At 57.9% G+C, this 17,793-nt stretch overlaps 5 protein-coding genes across 5 annotated transcripts; 2 read left to right on the forward strand and 3 right to left on the reverse strand.

The window, feature by feature from the left end:
• Positions 1 to 950: 950 nt before the first annotated feature.
• VDAG_08324 (mediator of RNA polymerase II transcription subunit 5) lies at positions 951 to 4,551 on the reverse strand (the record flags this gene model as incomplete). The annotated part of the gene is made up of 9 exons (XM_009660049.1): positions 3,693 to 4,551; positions 3,369 to 3,628; positions 3,248 to 3,310; positions 2,688 to 3,200; positions 2,093 to 2,630; positions 1,478 to 2,040; positions 1,370 to 1,420; positions 1,262 to 1,311; positions 951 to 1,107 (listed from the first exon to the last, which is right to left on the reverse strand). Exons 1-9 carry the CDS (start codon positions 4,354 to 4,356, stop codon positions 951 to 953), a joined length of 2,859 nt encoding a protein of 952 aa, XP_009658344.1. The 5' UTR covers positions 4,357 to 4,551.
• A 1,083-nt stretch (positions 4,552 to 5,634) lies between these two features.
• On the reverse strand, positions 5,635 to 7,728 carry VDAG_08325 (importin subunit alpha-1a; the record flags this gene model as incomplete). The annotated part of the gene is made up of 3 exons (XM_009660050.1): positions 5,635 to 6,546; positions 6,615 to 7,124; positions 7,495 to 7,728. 3 exons carry the CDS (start codon positions 7,726 to 7,728, stop codon positions 5,635 to 5,637), a joined length of 1,656 nt encoding a protein of 551 aa, XP_009658345.1.
• A 1,400-nt stretch (positions 7,729 to 9,128) lies between these two features.
• On the forward strand, positions 9,129 to 11,286 carry VDAG_08326 (uncharacterized protein; the record flags this gene model as incomplete). The annotated part of the gene is made up of 2 exons (XM_009660051.1): positions 9,129 to 9,279; positions 9,347 to 11,286. The coding sequence occupies 2 exons, from the start codon at positions 9,129 to 9,131 to the stop codon at positions 11,284 to 11,286; spliced, it is 2,091 nt and encodes a 696-aa protein (XP_009658346.1).
• Positions 11,287 to 11,736: 450 nt separating this feature from the next.
• On the reverse strand, positions 11,737 to 15,426 carry VDAG_08327 (uncharacterized protein; the record flags this gene model as incomplete). The annotated part of the gene is made up of 3 exons (XM_009660052.1): positions 11,737 to 14,616; positions 14,694 to 14,902; positions 14,988 to 15,426. 3 exons carry the CDS (start codon positions 15,424 to 15,426, stop codon positions 11,737 to 11,739), a joined length of 3,528 nt encoding a protein of 1,175 aa, XP_009658347.1.
• Positions 15,427 to 15,968: 542 nt separating this feature from the next.
• Positions 15,969 to 16,991, forward strand: VDAG_08328 (urease accessory protein UreD; the record flags this gene model as incomplete). The annotated part of the gene is made up of 1 exon (XM_009660053.1): positions 15,969 to 16,991. One exon carries the CDS (start codon positions 15,969 to 15,971, stop codon positions 16,989 to 16,991), a length of 1,023 nt encoding a protein of 340 aa, XP_009658348.1.
• Between the last annotated feature and the right edge of the window lie 802 nt (positions 16,992 to 17,793).

Consider the following 17,793-nt stretch of genomic DNA (forward strand, 5'->3'; position numbering starts at 1 on the left):
CATAGTCACTGCCCCAGCCAACTTCCCCGGGGATATCAAGAAAAGGGAAATAACGACCCACCTCCAAGAGCCCACACCGTCGAAGACACTGTTGTTCCAGCACCTGCACCCCCCTTAAAACGGTAACATTCTAGCGCATTTCTGCCCTGGAGAAGGCATCAGAGCTCCGCCTCCTCCCCCCCCCCCCTTGCCCCCCCAACTTTTCTCCTCCCATCTTCCGATTTGCCCCATTCTTGGTCTTGATGAACCCCCACACTCTGGACAAGACCACCGACGTCGGACGTAGAACTAACTGTTTAGGCGCGAGCCGATGGAACGGCAGACTCAGATGTGCTTTGCCGTCTTCGAACCTCAGTGAGCCGAGCTTCGCGTGCCCGGCAATTCGACATTCGCTTGCTTGCACTTTCGCTTACATGGACCTCCATTATATGGAGTAACCGTAATGAGCGCATGATTTTGCAGGCCTTGATCAGTATTCGAATACATCTGGCCTTCGGCTGTTGGGACCGGACGTTCCGGCTACACCGGCCTGACCGGCAAGGGGGCTGCTTGCCTGACAATCCACATACCCACACATCAATCATGTCATCAGGTAATAGAGGGAGGGAGAGAGAGTCCTTGCCGCGCCAATCGCTGGAAAGCCCCTGGAAAGCCCCTGGAAAGCCCGCTTTGAGATACGTACCTGCCTTGACATGCATGCCGTACCACACCGCGTCCTCAGCTTCCTGGTAGCCCCGGGTTTGCCTCGGAGTCTCAGCTGCTGTTGTGCACCGCTTCGGTCCTCAACTCGGGGGCCTTCAGTGCAAGCCTGACTGTACCGGCCCGGGCCCCATTGAATCGCCCATGTCCTCACTTGTGCATTGCTCAGTTTACGTTGCAAATAACACCGAGCCAGATGCCTGTGTATTCGTGTGCTCGTCCCAGCATGTTACAATTCGTCATCGGTGCTTTTAGCCAAGGTCCATCGTATCCCACTCGAAATCACCACCAGCGGACAGCCCGCTGAAAATGTCATCAGCCCCCAGATCCAATGAGCCGCCGTTGCCAGTGGAATCGCCCAAATCCAGGTCGCCGCCTACGCCGCCCATGCCAAGGTCCAGGCCGACGCTATCGACCGTCATGGCACCGCCAGTCGGGCCCCGCGTTGGCAGACCGCGGCCGCCATGGCCTCACTCAAAGACCCCTGGCCGCATCGTCCCAAACCCAGACCCAGGGTCGCCCTGCAGGATGGCCCTCCGCGTGGATCGCTTCAGCTTCAGACACGGCCATCTGGGCTTCGACGCGCCGATGGAGCCGCACGACCAACTCAGCCTGGCTCATGTCGGTCCTCTGTAGTCGCCTGCAGTCTTCCGCCTCGGCCTTTCAGCACGTCCCGCAGCGTCAGTCTCCTCTGCACGGGCGTCGGCATATTGCCCGAATCCTCAAAAAAGGTCAACCCTGGCGTTTGAGGGTTGTTTGTGACTTCCGGAGCACAAACGAGTGCCGTAGCCACATCGTACACAACACTGCCGCCGCCGGCTTCTGTTTGCTGCTTGACCTCCTCACAGATTAAGCGAAGCACCCGCTTCGCTCCCAGTAGCCGGAGCGCAGCCAAGACCTGGCGATGCGAGTACGATGTGGGCGTGATGTTGATGCCCGGGTGCAGACTCCACTGCACAAAACCTTGCATCGTGTGTCGCAAGGCCGTCGCAAGGCCTTCACCCTGCGTACTCGTCCACGTCTCCAGCTCGTTGTGGTCTGCTCCGCCTGTGCGACGTGACAGTGGAATGTTGTCTTTCAACACGCTGAGGAGAAGATCAATCTTTTGGTCCTTGGGGTCCTGCCGTTGAGAAGCCCTGAGCGAGTGCTCCAAAGGCTTGGCCACAATGTTGAGAACTGACGAGAGCATGGTTTTTGCTTCTTCGGAAATCGCGCTGGGCTGCAACACCAGGTGGAGAACCCTGATGATGGTGTTTTGGTTGTGCCGTTCGACCCACAGCGAGTTTGCCAGGTAGGTAATCGCAGTAACCAGTGAAGGGAGTAGAAACGTGTCCACGAGGTCTGGCGAGCGTGTTAGCAAATGCGACTCGAGAGCTGCGCGGTGCTGGCCTACATTCAACACCACCTTTCAGACTCTCTTCTGAAAGGTGACCGGTGGCAAAAGCTGTCACAACATTTTGGAACAAGGTCGGGATTAGGAGGTAGAACTCTTGTGGTGGACAAGATGATATCAAGTCGTCCGTCAGGCCACCAGCTTCTTGGTCGAAAAGACCATGGATCCATCCACCCAGATGGCTCTTCTCCAGATCCGAAAGCTCCTCGGAGGATCGACTCAGGTGGCCCTGACTGAGGAATTTCGCCACAAAAGAATCCGGAGATCGTGCACCAATATCGGATGCCGTAAGGTTGTAGCGGTAGGCAAAGGCGAGTAGGAGAAGCAGCACGGATCCAAATTCTTCGTAAACAGGCTGGTACTCGCCTTGATCTTCGTCGTACTTCCAGTCGTCGAGTAAATCGCACAATGGCTGCAGAATGGCAGTTGGCTTTTCGAAAAGAAGTATTACGTCCAGTGACAGTGGCCTGCGAGACAGTTGACTGCAGAGGTTCTTTAATGACATCGTCTCCTTGTTGCGGCATAATTGAGCCAAGACCTGCGGGTAAGTGTCAGCGTCATCTGTGCATCGTTCCAATCCGCACAACAAGCCTACCTCTGTCAAAGCGTGGCAGACAGCACCCACGTTCCCATCCATGTTATCTAGCTCCTTAACGAGAGCCTGCATGCGCTCCGGGTCGTCCAGACACTCTGCGACGAGTGTGTCTTTGACATATTTGCCTCGGGAGGGTAGTGACTGGTAGGGCGTTTCGCCCAGTATCGTTTCTATGCTGCTTTCTCGTAGCAAGCCGTGCAAGCAGCATGCCCAGCAGAACTCTTCCCGGACCGAGTCGGTGTAAGGATTATTGTTTCGACTCTCATCAAACATAGATGAGAGCGTAGGGAACGCATTGGTGTCGACGTGGCTCAGCGCTTCGGTGATGCAGTACTCGGCCGTCAACGGCGGGTACATGTGCTTGCTCAGGTTCGAAATGAGGATGGGGAGCTTGTTCATGAGATAGGACCTCAGCATATGTGCAGCTTTGTTCCCTTCGTTACCGAAGACCGCATTGGCCAACACGTCGAATGACGCCAGAATGAGATCGATAGTGGTGGATTGCACATCGCCCTGCCAGAGTCAGCTAAGATAGAAAAAAAGGTACTGGTAGAATTAACCTGATAGCGATTGTTCAGATAGTTGAAGATGGCTGTGTCGTCGATTAATGGGCGACCAACAAGCTACAACACACGAGGTCAGTACTGTGAAATGAATCGGAGTGATGGGTCCTTTTCATACAGCGGCGTTCAGGTAGATGTATAATCCCGCTCTTGAGTTGGCGACTGGCATTTCTGGAATGACGAAGTTGTTAAGCTCGACCCCAGAGTCGAAGAGCTGATCCAGCTCTGGAGCGGCAAGTGGCTTGCCTGCCTCCGCTGGCTCAAAACTGGCCAGTGTTCTCGTTCGAAAGTGGTCGAGCCGTGTTGTGACTGGACCAGCGTTGTGCATAATGGTAGGAACAAATGTTGCAAGACTTTCAGACATGGCCTTTCGAGTAGCTGTCGCGACTTCGTCAGCTCGGTCACGAAGAGTTGTCGACAGGAGACAAGGACAGATGCTCACCTGCAGCCTGTGGCCTGCTCAATGCTTTCAGCACCACCTGATTTTCGCAAACCCCGAGCAACAAGGCGACAAAGGCCGCGCGTGCACAATCCATCTCGTCCCGGGCTTGATTCGCCTGCATCTGCCCCATGGGATCAACTGCAAAGGCAGTGGACGCATCCGTAAATAGGGTCATCCATTTCGACATGATTCTGGCGATTTCTAAAGCGACCGCGGCATCCTGTATAGCTGCCCCTTGTGCCACAGCCTTGGTCAAGCGATAGAACATAACCTCCTCAGAACCATATGAGCTCCCCCATCGGATAAGACGAGTAGCCTCGCCATCTCCCTCTGGAGCCTGCCCTTCAGCAGGATGTGCTTGTGTATGCGATGTCGAATACCTGTAGAGGCCTTTCAGCACGGAAGGAATATCGATGTATCGCAGTTTCGAGAGGCTCTGAAGGTATTGCGGGATGCGGGGGTCGAGGAATTGTCGGTTGCCAGAGCGCGGGCGCAAGAATAAGTCGGCAATGATCACCGGCGGCAGCGGATGTTTTGAGTAGAGTATTGGGGCATAGGACTCGAATTGCTCGGGGTCTAGTCGCTTTGCCAGTGATTTTGCTATGAACTTCTGCCATCGAGAAAGCGCAATCTGCTGGGCGCTTCTCGAAGCGCGACCTTCCATGGTGACAACGCCGTGGAAGTGATATCGAAGTTGAGATAATAGACACTCTAGCCTATGCCGCAATTGATGTAGCCATTCGAAGATGCGCGACCGTGCTGCGCGAAGGATCTCTGGGGAGCGTGTGCGGAGAAAGGTCTGTGACAAGGTTGCCGCCAGTTGCTGGAGGTTGGATGTGAGGGCCGACTGAACGCGCCCAAGGCTCGGAAACCGCAATGCCTAGGTAGGTATCTGTCGAAGGCGAGGTGAAGTGAAGCTTTATGCAGGGGTCAAAAGCGCGCCGCTCAGGGTACCACTGACTTGCCTAGGCACCTACCTAGGTACACGCTAATAAATCAAAGCAGCGCGGTCCAAAGCCTATGTCCATGGCGTTGATTGGGTCGGTCCATAATCGTATGGACCCATAATTGAGGCCTGCACCTGCACCATCACCATCAAGGAGCAAAAGGTTGTGGCTTCTTCAATTCGCACGAAAAGCAATTCTAATTGCGACAGGATGTTGAACCTGAACCTTGTTGCTCGATGAGTGGGCATCATGTAGATTCGTCAGCGCCGAACACCTGGACTTTACTGGTTCCGGGCGGTGGCGTAGTCAATTTGTGGTTCCGCAACATGCAAGACTCGATCACACTGCGCGTCACATTGAGGTTGATATAAATTTCTTTTGCTCTTGCTTACAGCCTCTCTTGGTTGTCACGAACGAAGACCCGGCAGCCTGCAGCCACTTGGTTGCAGCGAGCATCGTTCATCCGCGCCTGAGTCTGAGCTGCTCGTTCCCCTCCTCCACCTACATGCCGAGACGCACTAGCATCTGACAGCAGCTCCAGCTTGGGGCTCAGAGCCGACAAGTCGCCATGGCGGCTTCAACCTCACGACCTTCTCGTCGAGCGCCGGATCATTGGCATCAGCACGTGCGTCTGACTGAGCTGCATCCGAACGCCGGTCACCACTACCTGGCTCCGTCCCGAATGGCCTCTCCACGGCTCGTCACTCGTCGCGTTGTCTTCACGTCTTCTCTCGCAGGCTGGAGCTTTCAAGCTACCAAAGAACCTGTTTGCCACGCTGCTCGCGGCGCTGACATGATTGATGCATGCCCACAAAGCCATATTAGAAACGCCGGGTGCAGGGGATTTATGTGTGTGTAGGGAATAGGGGGATGTTGCCGGCGATCGTTCTACCAAGGGTAGTGATATGCAATTACCGACAGCTGGGAAGGGTGTGTGTGTGTGTAGGGGAGGGAATAGTTGGGAGTCGCCGGAAACGTTGGTCATGTAGACTGCTTTACATGTCCATGGAGTCGCCACCGTTGGCAAAGCTGAAACCACCCTGCTGGGCAGGGGCGTTGGCACCGAAGCCAAAGGTGCCGTTGGGGCCGGTGCCTTGAGCCATGCCCTCATCGGCGTTCTCCTCCTCGTCGGCAAAGTACTTCTCAATAATGTTGTACGCCTTCATGTAGATCTCCTCGTTGGCGTTGGTCTGGCATTCGTGGATCTTCTCCATGCCACCGCACTCCTCGATAAACAGGGCGTAGCGGTTGATAGAGTCGGGGCCCTCGCCAGCAGCCTGCTTGTCAAGATCGCCAACCTTGAGAATGTTCTCGAGGCCGTCCAGCGCCACCTGGATGATCTTGTTATCGGGGCAAGCGAGAAGGTCGCAGAGGGGCTTGATGCAGCCCTGGGCCACGAGGTAGCGGATCTGCTCCGGCTTCTGGAGGCCACCAGACGTGGCGTTGCTTATGGCCCAGCACGCCTCCTTGCGGGTCTTGAGATCGCCGTTGGAGAGGAGGTGAATAAGAGGGGGGATGATGTTGGCGTCGATGACGGACTGGATCTGCGCCGAGTTGCCGGCCGTGACGTTCGAGATCGTCCAGCACGCCTCCTTGCGAATGCCGTCCTTGTTGGAGCTCAGCAGAGACAGAAGGCAGGGCAGCGCACCGCAGTTGATGATGACCTGGGTCTGAACATCGTCGCCAGTGACAATGTTGCCAACGGAGCGGAGAGCCGGAGTCTGGACCGAAGTCGAGGCATGCATGAGGAGCTCGACCAGGCGGCGGGGGATACCAGCCTCGATGACAGCCTGAATCTTATCGTTGGATCCATCGGAGAGGTAAGAAATGGCCCAGCAAGCGTCGATCAGGACCTCGTCATCGAGAGAGTAGACAAGCTTGGACAGCACGGGCAACGCAGGGGCGATCTGCAGAGGACGATCAGCAAAAGGCACCAATATGCGGCAGTTTCCTGGGACGCTGTTGTATCACTTACGGTGGCCCAGTCGGGCTGGGGGGTCTTGCCACGGCAGAAGTTGCTAAGAGTCCAGGTAGCGTTGCGGAGCATGCTGAGCTTGCGGCTGTCGCCGAGGAGAGCCAGCAAAGGCTTGAGCGCGGCGCAGCTGAGAACATAGTCACGGCAGTGGGGGCTGTCGCCGGCAATGTTGCCGAGAGCCCAGACAGCCTGCTCACGCACATCGGGCTCAGGGCTACCAAGAAGCTCGACAAAGATGGGGACGGCGCCGGCCTCGATGACGACCTGAGTCTGAGTGGCGGAACCGGAAGCAATGTTGGTGAGAGCCCAAGCGGCCTCGAACTGAACAAGGGTGTGGGGAGAGCGGAGGAAGGTCACAAAGCGGCTGACGACGCCGGTCTTGATGACCTCCTCGATCGGGGGGTTACGCTCCTTCGAAAGCAGCTTTCGGAACTTGGTCGTGGCCTGAATCTGGAGGTCAATCTGTTCGGAGAAGACACCCTCCACCATCTGAGGAAGGTCCTCGTTCAACTACCCATGGTCAGCACAGATGGTCTTGCCTATGGAGTACGTAACATAGGCAAGCAAAAGGTAGGACAGAGCAGTGACACCGATAACACATGTCGACGAGGACGCTGATGGTCGAAGACCCTGATTGTGCATGTGGGGCAGTGGGTGATGAGCAAGCCCCTGGCAACGGAGCATGCAAAATAAGACGAAGCGTGTTTGGCGGGGTCGACGAAGAAAGGGGGGGGCCTGTACCCAAGCTATGCCGCGCAACTGAGGCAGAGGGCAGATACAACGCAAAAAAAAGGTGGACAGGTGAGACAAGGCAGATGGGAGAATAAAGACAAAGGGAAACAGGGGTACGGAAGAACAGAGATCGAGAGATGCAACGAACCTGTGATTCGGTGGGGGCGGTATCATCGTCACTGTCGGGAGCGGCGCCGAGCGAGGCGCCGGGCCTGTTCTCGCCCGTGGCGATTCCTCTCCTCTTCGCAAGGTTCTCCTCTCGCTTGGCCTTGCGAATCTCAACCTGTTGCTCCTCACGACGGCGGCGGAGTTCCTCAGGCTTGAAGTTACTCTTCGCCTTGAAGTTGGTGCGGCGGTGCTCGGGGATGTAGCGGTCGGCCATGGTTCCGGTTGATGAAGGCTGTCACCTTTTGATGTGGTGGAGTCGCAGTAGAGGGCGGTCGAGGACCAAGATCGAGCGTGTGTTCGACTTGTGGTGGAAGGGAACGCAGCTGATTCGGAGTGCGTTGCGCAAAAGGTAGGGGAGAGAAGAAAAATTAAGAGTGAGGTCTCGAGGTCCGTATGTATCGCGGGGGGCGGTGGGTAAGGAAGGGCAGAGGTGAATAGATGTGGTGGGTTGGGTGTGATGATGTAGGGAGCGGGAAGGGAAGGGACGAGAGTGGGAAATTTATTCTGCGGGCGGTGGATGGAGGGAAAAGTTGGGGGGGTGAAGACACGGACGAGCAGGTGCAAAGTCCCTCCTGATAGTGCGCAACGAGCGAGTCCAGCGTAGCGGGGTCATGGTGGCTCGTGCTGTGTGTCTGGCACTGCGGGGACGGGCGATTTGGACGCCCGATTTCCAGGCCATCAGGTGAGGGGCAACATGGAGAGTAAGTACTGGCTTAACACGAGACAGCCTGGGTCGACTTCTTTGCACCCGTCGTTCAGAACAGCTACCCAGACGGGCACCCAGACAGGTACCTACCCAGAGACGGTCAAACGGCAGCTTTCCCTCAGCTGCTCGAAGCTGTCTGGCTTGAGATCGAGAGCTTCTCCCAGGACACTTCTCCCAGGACACTTCTCCCAGGACACTTCTCCCAGGACACTTCTCCCAGGACACACACAAGGTGTACGAAATCAAAGAGATGGATGCCTTCTTCTCATGGCCACAGGCGTCGCAGAAAAGCTGGGTCCCCCGTGCATTGACTCTGGCTTTCTTATTTCCAGAGAATGTTTCTTAAAGGCCTGCCTGGAAGAACATTGGCAGGAAAAGGTACATGCAACGCGTTTCGTACCTAGGTACCTTACCTAGGTAGGTAGGTAGGTACACGAGCACATGACGATGCACCTCTCAAACACCTTCTTTCTTGTTCGGTTCCTTCGCTTTGGTAGGTGTTGGCCCTGACTCAGCAGCCCTGCTCGCCGCCTCCACGTTGGACGGACGTTGGGTTCTAGTTGCTGCCACTTGCGCACGGACGAAGCCAGAGGCAGGAGAACAGTGCATGTACCTGCACATGGAAGGGGAAGGGTACATCAAGTGGGCATTGTCCGTCGACGCGTCTCACCAGAGGAGACGCGTTGTACAACTTGCATTACCGGCCTCCAGCTCGCTGCCACCGACCCCTTGCGTCTTGATCAAAGCGTGGTATGGACAGTTCGGCTTAGCCTGGTCAACCCTGACAAGATCCACATTCTGTTTAAGAGGGAGCTGGATGGTCAAACAACATCCTGCGAATCTCGCCTGTGCGAAGGCCACCTCCAAAGTCTCTGTGACCCGTCAGAGAATTGCTTCCATCTACCAACATGTCGACCCAGACATCGTCGGCGCCCCCCTTCCCTCAAGGATGTATTTCTGCCCGGGACATACTCGACGGCAAACCTAGGCCAGGCGATTTGGTAAACATTGTTGCGATGGTCAAGGATTGTCTTCTACCAATCCCTACAAACGGACAGGGTAAGCCTCCATTGCCCAGTACAGTCTAGGTCGGTAGCTGCTTCAGGCAATCTAACGCGATCCCTAGACTTCAAGTCTACCTTGAGGCTTTTTGACCTTTCTACCCAAGATGGATTCGAAGAACTGTCACTGGTGATTTTCCGCCCTGAACATCTCATGCCGCGTGTCGGCGCCGGGGATGTCATCATCATGCAAAGTGCCAAGCTTCAGCGATACAAGGGCGATTTGTCACTTGTCACTCATCATCGGACTTGTCTTCATGTTTATCAAGCTTCTCTCATTCCTCAATATCCTCAGTCGGCCAACTCGGCGCTGAAGCCTGACCCCAAAAACCCTACATCCAAGCCGCTTCTGCACGCCGAGGCTTTCGTGTCATGGTTGTACCACTCCATCAACAAAAGCAGCGTGCCGAGTGAGGCACAGTTTCGCGAGAGAGCCGAGCAATCGCTTAACCTGAAGGACAAGTTCAGTCGTCTAGAACATGTTCGGGAAGGGAAGTTCTATGATCTAGTCGTCCAGGTTGTGAGGGAACCTTATGATCTCGTGGATAAGGCTACCGTCTGGATCACGGACTACACTGAGAACGAGACATTTTTTCCCATGACTGCAGGCTGCGAGGAAAGCGACCCATACAACTACACACCCGCAAAAACGACTAATGCGAGCCAATCCTCTACCTCGGCTTTTCAGGGCCCCTACGGCAAGCGGTGTATGCAGTTGACATGTTTCGAAACGCATGCCGCTTTCGTCAAACGTTGGGTCCATCAAGGCGCCTATGTGCGACTCAAGAATATCCAGATCAAGTACGGACACAATGGCCAATACCTCGAAGGCTTCCTTCGCCAAGACCGGGAGGCTTCCTTGTTCAAGGTCCAGATCGAGGTTCTCGAGACCACCGACGCAGAAAACACCGACGTACACCTCAAGGAACTTATTCGACGGAAGCGGGATTACTTCAAGGGGAGGAAGAAGGACATCAAACTCGCCAGCGCAGGGGCGACCGGGAGCCAAAAGCGATCTGTTGCCGAGGAGTCCGGGGGCCAGAAAATGAATGCAAGAAAGAGAAGAGCTCTTCAGCGAGCCGCAATTTCGAGTAACGTGTCGCCAGACGGTGACAATGCGCAAGGACCAGTGGCTGATTTGAACGGATATGGTGAGCTGGTGTTCCTGTGGCTCCGTGCTTTTATGAAGCTGACACGAGCAATGACAGTAAGATGTGCGAACGAGGACCAACCCGCAAGCAACATCAAGAGTCTGATCAAGCGGGTCCATTATTCCACGACAAGCCACGGCACCGCAATGGACATCCAGTTACCCTTTACATGTCTGAAGTATCGCGTCAATGCCCGGGTGATCGACTTCCACCCACCGAGGCTTCTGGATTTCGCCTGTTCGCGCAAACGATCAGAGACAGACATCTTGTCTGACTGTAGCAGCTCCTCGTCAGACATGGATGAGGAGGACAACGGGGTTTTGAACAGTTCGGAGGTGGTTTGGGAGTGGCGCTTCGCGCTCTCGCTCCAGGAAGCCTCTGCGCCTGGGCAGCAAAAAGATGGCACACCCGAGACTGTCTGGGTCTTTGTAGACAACGGGGAAGCAGAGCACCTGACGGGCCTGACGGCCTGCGATCTCCGCAAACACCCTGATACCCTCAGTCAACTTCGCGAGAGGCTGTTCACTCTCTGGGGCAATCTGGAGGAGTTGAAATCCAAGCAGACAGCCAAGCCCAAGGCCAAAAAGCCGCCCCCCAAGCCGAACAACGGACCACCACCAGACAGTTCGGATGAAGAGGCCGTCAAAAAACGACGAGAAGCAGACACCACAGCGGGCGATGCCCACGGCTCTCCCAATCCGGGACTGGCCCCGCAAAATCGGCCTTTCAGCTGCTGCGTACGACAATACGGCGTGAGGGTTCCGGAGGAGGACCCTCAGAAAGCGAATGCTGGAGAGGGCAAGCGTTGGGAGCGGGCCTACGGGCTTTTTGGCACCAAAGTGCCCTATACATAGAACGGATTAAAGTATGGATTCTGAAACAGAGGATGCTGGCGATAGGAAGACTGGCCACACGACTGGAGGTATTCACCAACACGACGCTCACAACGGAACATAAGAAACCCCAGCGCGATGGGCATAATGGAAGCTTTTTTCGAGGCACAAGAGTAAGCAGGTCATGAAGCTTCTCCCAATATACAAACAGCACCGTAAAATCGCGACGTCCTGTAGCCTCAACGCCGGAAGCTGCAATCACCCGATCGCCCCCGCCCGCCCCCTTGGCGTCAGGGGCTATTCTCGTGACCCAGAAGAAGAAAGACAGAAACCGGTTCCCCCCTACATTTCCCATCCAGACCGAACACCACAAGAATGAAAGAACACTAGTCAGAGACGTGTGATGTCCGGGCGGGAGCTGAGGTCCTCATCCCCCCCACCCCCTTCTCGAAATATGGAAACATTTCAGGCTCAGTCGCCCAGCACGCTATCCACCTCGCTCTCCGCGTTCGCGGACCTGTCGTCGTCTCCTTTCTCGTCCTCGGGCTCGTCGTCCTCTGCCGATAACAGCTCCCGCCGGCGGAGATCTTCTCTTGACCCTTCCTCGGGCTCGGGCTCCTCTTCGAACGGGTCCTCGGGCTCCTCGTCATCGACGACAATCTCCTCGCTGAGCGCCGCCGTCGGCTTCTTGCTCGCCGGGCCAGCCTTCTTCGCCGCCGCCGCCGCCGTCGCCGCCGTCTTGGAGGCCTTGGATTTTCTGCCGTACAGCAGCGCGTCGACCTTGGCTTCGTCCAGGTACGCCACGACCTCGGCGTAGTTCTTGCCCAGCTTGGACTGGTTCCGCAGCAGGCGCCTGCGCAGCCTACCGGCGTTGGGGCCCGACTTGTCGATGACCTGGCGCGCGATGGCCATGACGAACTTGGCCGCGAGCTCGCAGAGCGAGCGCTCGGCCTTGAGCTCGTTCACGAAGCGCTGTTCCTTTGTGAGGCCCTCGTCTTCGTCCTCGTCGTCCGACTCGTCGTCGTCGATGGGGTCCTCGTCGTCGGCGGGCTCGTTGAGGACCCTCTTGGTTCGCCGGGCGTAGCTGCGCTCGATGCCGTCAAAGATAGAAATGAGCTCGGGCACGAGGGCGGGGACCACCTCGCCGACGGAATTGGCAAGCTTCTTGTACTTGGTAGGCTTGCCGGCGGCTTCGGTCCAGTCGCGCAGGGAGGCAAAGAGGGTGTACATGTCGCACAGGCTGCCGGTGGCGTAGAGTCGAATGTCGTCGATGATGACCCGCGAGGAGAGCGTGTTGATGAGGTTGTCTTGGAAGATGCCGCGGACCTTCTGTAGCTGGTCGACCTCTTCGGACGACATGTCGGATCCTGTCCGGACCAGCTTCTCGATGCGGTGCAGCTTCCACATGAAATAAAATTGGCAGGCCTTGATCGCCCATGACACGAGCTCGTCTTCCAACTCATCAATGTCGTCGTCAATGGCGACGAATGTTCCGCGATTCACTATGCTCGCGAGAATCTCGATAGGTGAGGCTTCCGAGTCGGCCGATCGTCCTTCCGCCTCCATGACGTCGACGCAGTCGGCGACGCTGGCCAGGTTGCTGATCTTGTTGACCACGGTCGAGAGATCTGTCAGATGCTCCGCCGTGAGGTCGCCGCGGTCGCCAATCTCGCAAGTCTTGTCAAAGTTTCTGAGCGAATTGATCGCATTCTCCCACAAGAGGGCCAGCTTGCTGTCGGTCAGCTCCTCCAACTCGTCGTGCTGGCGGGCGTGAGACAAGGCAGCTGTCGCCTCGGCGAGGACGTCCTTGTCGCCGTGCCTGTTGAACTGGATGCTGATCTCATCAAGAAGGTGCTCATAGCGGGAGGAATCCTGACGCAGCTGTTGGAAAACGTCGAGCTTCAGGGCATGCTCCATTCGCAGCACGATCTTGGCGGTGGAGGGATCGGCGCCGAACTTGTTGAGGAGGCGGGGAATCATGGCAGCCAGCTCCAGGGCAGTCTCTTCCTGCGCGTCCGAGTTCTCATGGCGTCCGGATCGCTTCGCGTCAACGGGCTGGCTCAGTGCGAGGGTCACGGCAGCGGCCATGACCTCGAGCAGCGCAGCCTCCTCCGAATCATCAGGGCGGATGAGGTTCTTGATGGCCGTCTGCGAGTTCTTCGCCTTTGATTTGGACTTGGAACTGACGGTGTGGTCATACAGCAGGTAGCCCGCCAACAGCTTCCAGTCTCGCACCACCTGTATCCTCTCGTAGAGGACGTGCGCGGCGACGGATATTCTCGTGGCGGGTGCTACGGCTCGCATGATATCGGCAGCGACGCTGGCGTCGTGGAAGTCGGGACTGCCCAGCTCGTTCTCGACCTGCGCATCGAATGCGACAATATTTTCGGCGAGCAACTTTATGTGAAGCCACTCTTCCTGCGGCGACTCATAGCCGAGCTCGTCGCTACCACCCAGAGCTTCTTCTATAGCGTCTTTGCCACCAAGCGCATTGCGCTGGTCGTCCAGGCTCGCGGAGACCAGGTTGTCGAAGAAGGTGGCAGCGGCCTTCCTGACGCGCAGCTCACTGTCGAAGATGAGCCTGCCGACGGCGTCAACCTCGTCGGGCTCGAGCATGCCGTCCTTCCGCAGCGTGTCGGCAACGCCAATGGCGGCAACGCGCACCGAGACCTCTGCGTCCTTGGTCGCGATCTCAATGAGACGTGGGCGGAACCTGTCGACGAAATGACCGAGCTGTTCGACGCCCGTCTTGAAGATGCGGCCGAGCTGCTTCAGCACCTCTTGACGCGTCGATGCGACGACATCGGACAACATCCACCCGAGGTAGCGCAGGTGGCCGGGTTCCATAAACACGGACGGCAGATCTTGCACCCAGATGCCAAGAGCCTCGGCGCATTCGGTCCTGATGCGGGGGTCGACGTCTCGGTATCTGTGAACAAAGGTGGTCTCGAAGAAATCCTTCATCTGGTCGTTGCAGATCGCGCGGTATGCATTGGCTTGCTCGAGGCTCTGTTGCATTTCAGCCACCTTGGTCTTGTTCTTCTGCCTCTGGCTCGCAGAGATTTGGTGCTCAATGGTGGAGATTCTCTTGTCGAGGAGAACGGCGGTATCTACAAGGCCAGACACAATGGACAAGATGGCGGTCGTCGCCGTGTGTCGGAACGGACGGAGTGGTGAGGAGGACATGGAGGCTATCCAGCGCGATATGTTCTCCATGAGCACGGGCTCCTTGTACAGGACTTCCGTCTCGTGCAGCGTCGTGACCAGCGCTTCAAAGAATTCTCCAAACAGCTCTCGGAAGGAGCGAATTCCCTTGGCACGAGAGATGAGGGGGTATTCGGTGATGCGTTCCTGCGAAGAAGAGGCGTGAGCACGGGGGGCACAGTCACGATGAGGAGCCAGGGAGACGCAGGCAGGACGAGACGCACCTCTTGATACAGTTCTTGCAATTCGCCCAGGCGGTTGTCTGAGTTATCGGGGTCGCGAATGTCGTCATCTGTGATTTTGTGCTCGCAGCCGCAGACCTGCAACACAAAGTTGACGAGGTCTCTGAGTGCGCCGGCGTCGTCCTCGCGGTATCTCTTGAACCAGTCATCGGCGGCGTCATCTGACGAGCGACCAGGCGTGAACACATCGGCTGTGGTTCCATGTCAGCCCAGGGGCCTTGGCAGTGGCCAGAGAGAAGGAGGAGGAGGAGGAGCAGCAGGAGGGGAGTGCCTTACCGTAGAGGTCATCCTGGCCGGGCTTGCCAAAGTCGGCAATGGCCACGGTCTTCTTGGGTCGCGTCGGCAGGCTCGAGGCTTTGGTGAGCGCGGCCGAGGGCAGGCCGTTGGTCTTGGGCTTCTTGGTGGCGCGTCCGTCGACGGCCGAGGGTTTGGCTGGTTTGGGCGCCGGCTTGCGTTGTTGCTGTTTCTGTTTGTCTTTGGGTCGGGGTGTGGGTTGGTCGTCGGTCGCGTCGCTCATGTCGCGGGCATCATCAGAGGCATCCTCTTCGGAGTTCCCATCATCGTCTTCGGAATTCTCATCATCGTGATCGGCGGTCCTCTTGCGCTTGGTGGTGAGGGCGGGCTCGGGGCTGAACTTCTCGGGCGCCCGCACGACGCGTCCAGAGCGGCGACGCGACGCGGACTCGGGCTCCGGGGAGGCTGTCGCGTTGTCCATGGTGATGGTGTGTGTCCAAACCGCTAGCAATGAAGATCTGTGTCTGTGTCGTTTGTCGCGACACTCGCGGAGAGGGGGGAGTGGGTGTCTTTCCGTGATGCGACGCAGAGCTGAGTGCGTGGGTGTCGCGTAATTGCCTTGAGAGCGGGCCAGATTATTTGGACTATCGTGGTTGAGGCGAATGGGTGGGCGCGGCAGCTGCTTGACAGTGAGTGGACGGGGGTGGGGGGCTTACGGCGACACCAGGCCCCTGGGCGCCAGGGGGAGGGGGGTCTGTGATGTATACAGTACGGGGATGGACACAGGCACAATGTACGCACTGTCGCTGGTGCGGTCGACCCCGCTGGCTCTGAACGGCAAGACCTGAGCACCACAGGTACCTAGGTACCTAGGTACCTGCTTGATCTTTTCGCTAGAGAAAGTTCATCAATAGCAACGGCCTCGTAGCGTGCCATTTGCTCGAGCCTACGCTTCCATGCACCTCACACCAGCCAGCCAACCTCTCTGCCGCCGGTGTGGCTGCCGCAGAGCCTCCACGGCCCATGGACTCGCCGTTCCCCAAATCATCGTCAGCGCCCGGTGAGGGCCGCATCGTCGCGCGGCTGCTGCCCAACGGCCAGCCCGGCTTCGAGTCGATCACGTACCAGTATCCGCTCAAGCTCATCTCGCCGTCCCTGACGGCCGGCGAGAAGAGCGCGCTCGTGTTCCTGCTGTCCTACGGCGGCGGGCTCGTCGGCGGCGACCACGTCCATCTCGAGATCCTCGTGCGGCCCGACGCGCGTCTGAGCATCGTCACGCAGGGCCACACGAAAATCTTCAAGGCCGCCTCCAAGACCATCGTCACGCGCCAGGCGCTGCGCGCCCGCATCGCGGCGCACGCCGGCCTCTGCCTGCTGCCGGACCCCGTGCAGCCCTTTGACGACAGCGTCTACGAGCAGACGCAGCTCTTCACCCTCGCCCCGACCGCCTCGCTGTGCCTCCTCGACTGGGTGACGCAGGGCCGCTCGGCGCGGGGCGAAGACTGGGGGTTCGCGCGGTGGAAGGGCCGCAACGAGATCTGGCTCGGCGGCGACGACGGCGACGGCGACGGCGACGGCGGCGAGATCCATGCTGCGGGCGCCGCGCGGCTGCTCGTCAGAGACACGGTCGTGCTCGACGAGCGGACGTCCGCGCTGACGGGCAGGCCTCTGCGCGGATCCATGCACGGCCACGGCGTCTTTGGGAGCCTCCTCTTGCGAGGGCCCCAGATGCAGAGGCTGGGTGAATTTTTCCTCGCCGAGTTTGGTCGTCTGCCCCGCCTCGGTGCGCGCGACTTCAGGACGGTGGAAGCTCGAGAAAAGGAGGAGACGGACCGGTCGGCCGAGGACTCGTGGCGTCTGCAGAGGCTCGCCATGGAAAAGCAGCACGCCGTCCTGTGGTCGGCCGCCAGTGTCCGGGGTTGCGTCGTCGTCAAGTTTGGCGCTGCCACGGTCGAGGGCGGCCGTGTATGGATTGCCCACATGTTGTCGAGGGAGGGAAGCATCACGGAGCTCTACGGAGACCAGGCCATGATTTGTTTGCGGTAGTTTTGCAGCGTAATGCATCAAGAATCATTGAACACGTCCCATTTTCTCATTCACTTCTTTAGTTACCCTCCTTCTCAGATGCATCGACAGCACCATGGGAGGGGCAGTCGGTACGTAGTATACGATGATGCTGATGGCCTCGTGCCCCACCACTGTGCTAATCCCTGTCCACAGCAGCGGCCCTTGCATCGGTCTGGCGCATGTCCAAAAGCTGCCCCGCGAATTCGATTTGAGCAAAGAATTAAACTGCACCTGCCATGATCGCCAACTTGTATTGTACAACAAGCGTGCCTTCCGACCCATACACCGATACAGGGGCCTCCAGGCACTTGACTATCACCGAAGAAAGAGCCAAAACCCTCGATTGACTCCTCCCAACGCCTCACAGCTGGCAGCTGGCAGCACCTTCGAAAAAAAAAAAAAAAAAAACCCCCCGAAACCTCGTCGCCTCCAACCCCCCACCCACAAGCTGCTCAGTCATGGCTCCGGAGGCCAGAGGTCGGGGTCGACCTCGTGGCCGCGCCGCCGGGGCTGCCACACGCGGTAGAGGCCGTGGCAGGGAGGGCGCCGCAGCCGGAGCCACGTCCGCCGAGAACACAGACACAGCCGCCGCCGCCGAAGCGACGACGCCAGCAGCAGCAGCAGCAGCACAACACCCCGTCGTCACCACAGCCCCAACCGACGGCAGCGTGCCCCCGTCGACCCGCGGCGAGACGGTCGCGAAGCCCACGCGAGGACCGCTGGCCGGGCGCCGACCGCGCAACATTCGCCGAGACGAGGCTTCGCGCGACGCCCTGGCGCG

The sequence above is a fragment of the Verticillium dahliae genome, genomic scaffold (genome assembly GCF_000150675.1).
Source record: "Verticillium dahliae VdLs.17 supercont1.20 genomic scaffold, whole genome shotgun sequence".
In the NCBI taxonomy this organism is placed as follows: domain Eukaryota; kingdom Fungi; phylum Ascomycota; class Sordariomycetes; order Glomerellales; family Plectosphaerellaceae; genus Verticillium; species Verticillium dahliae.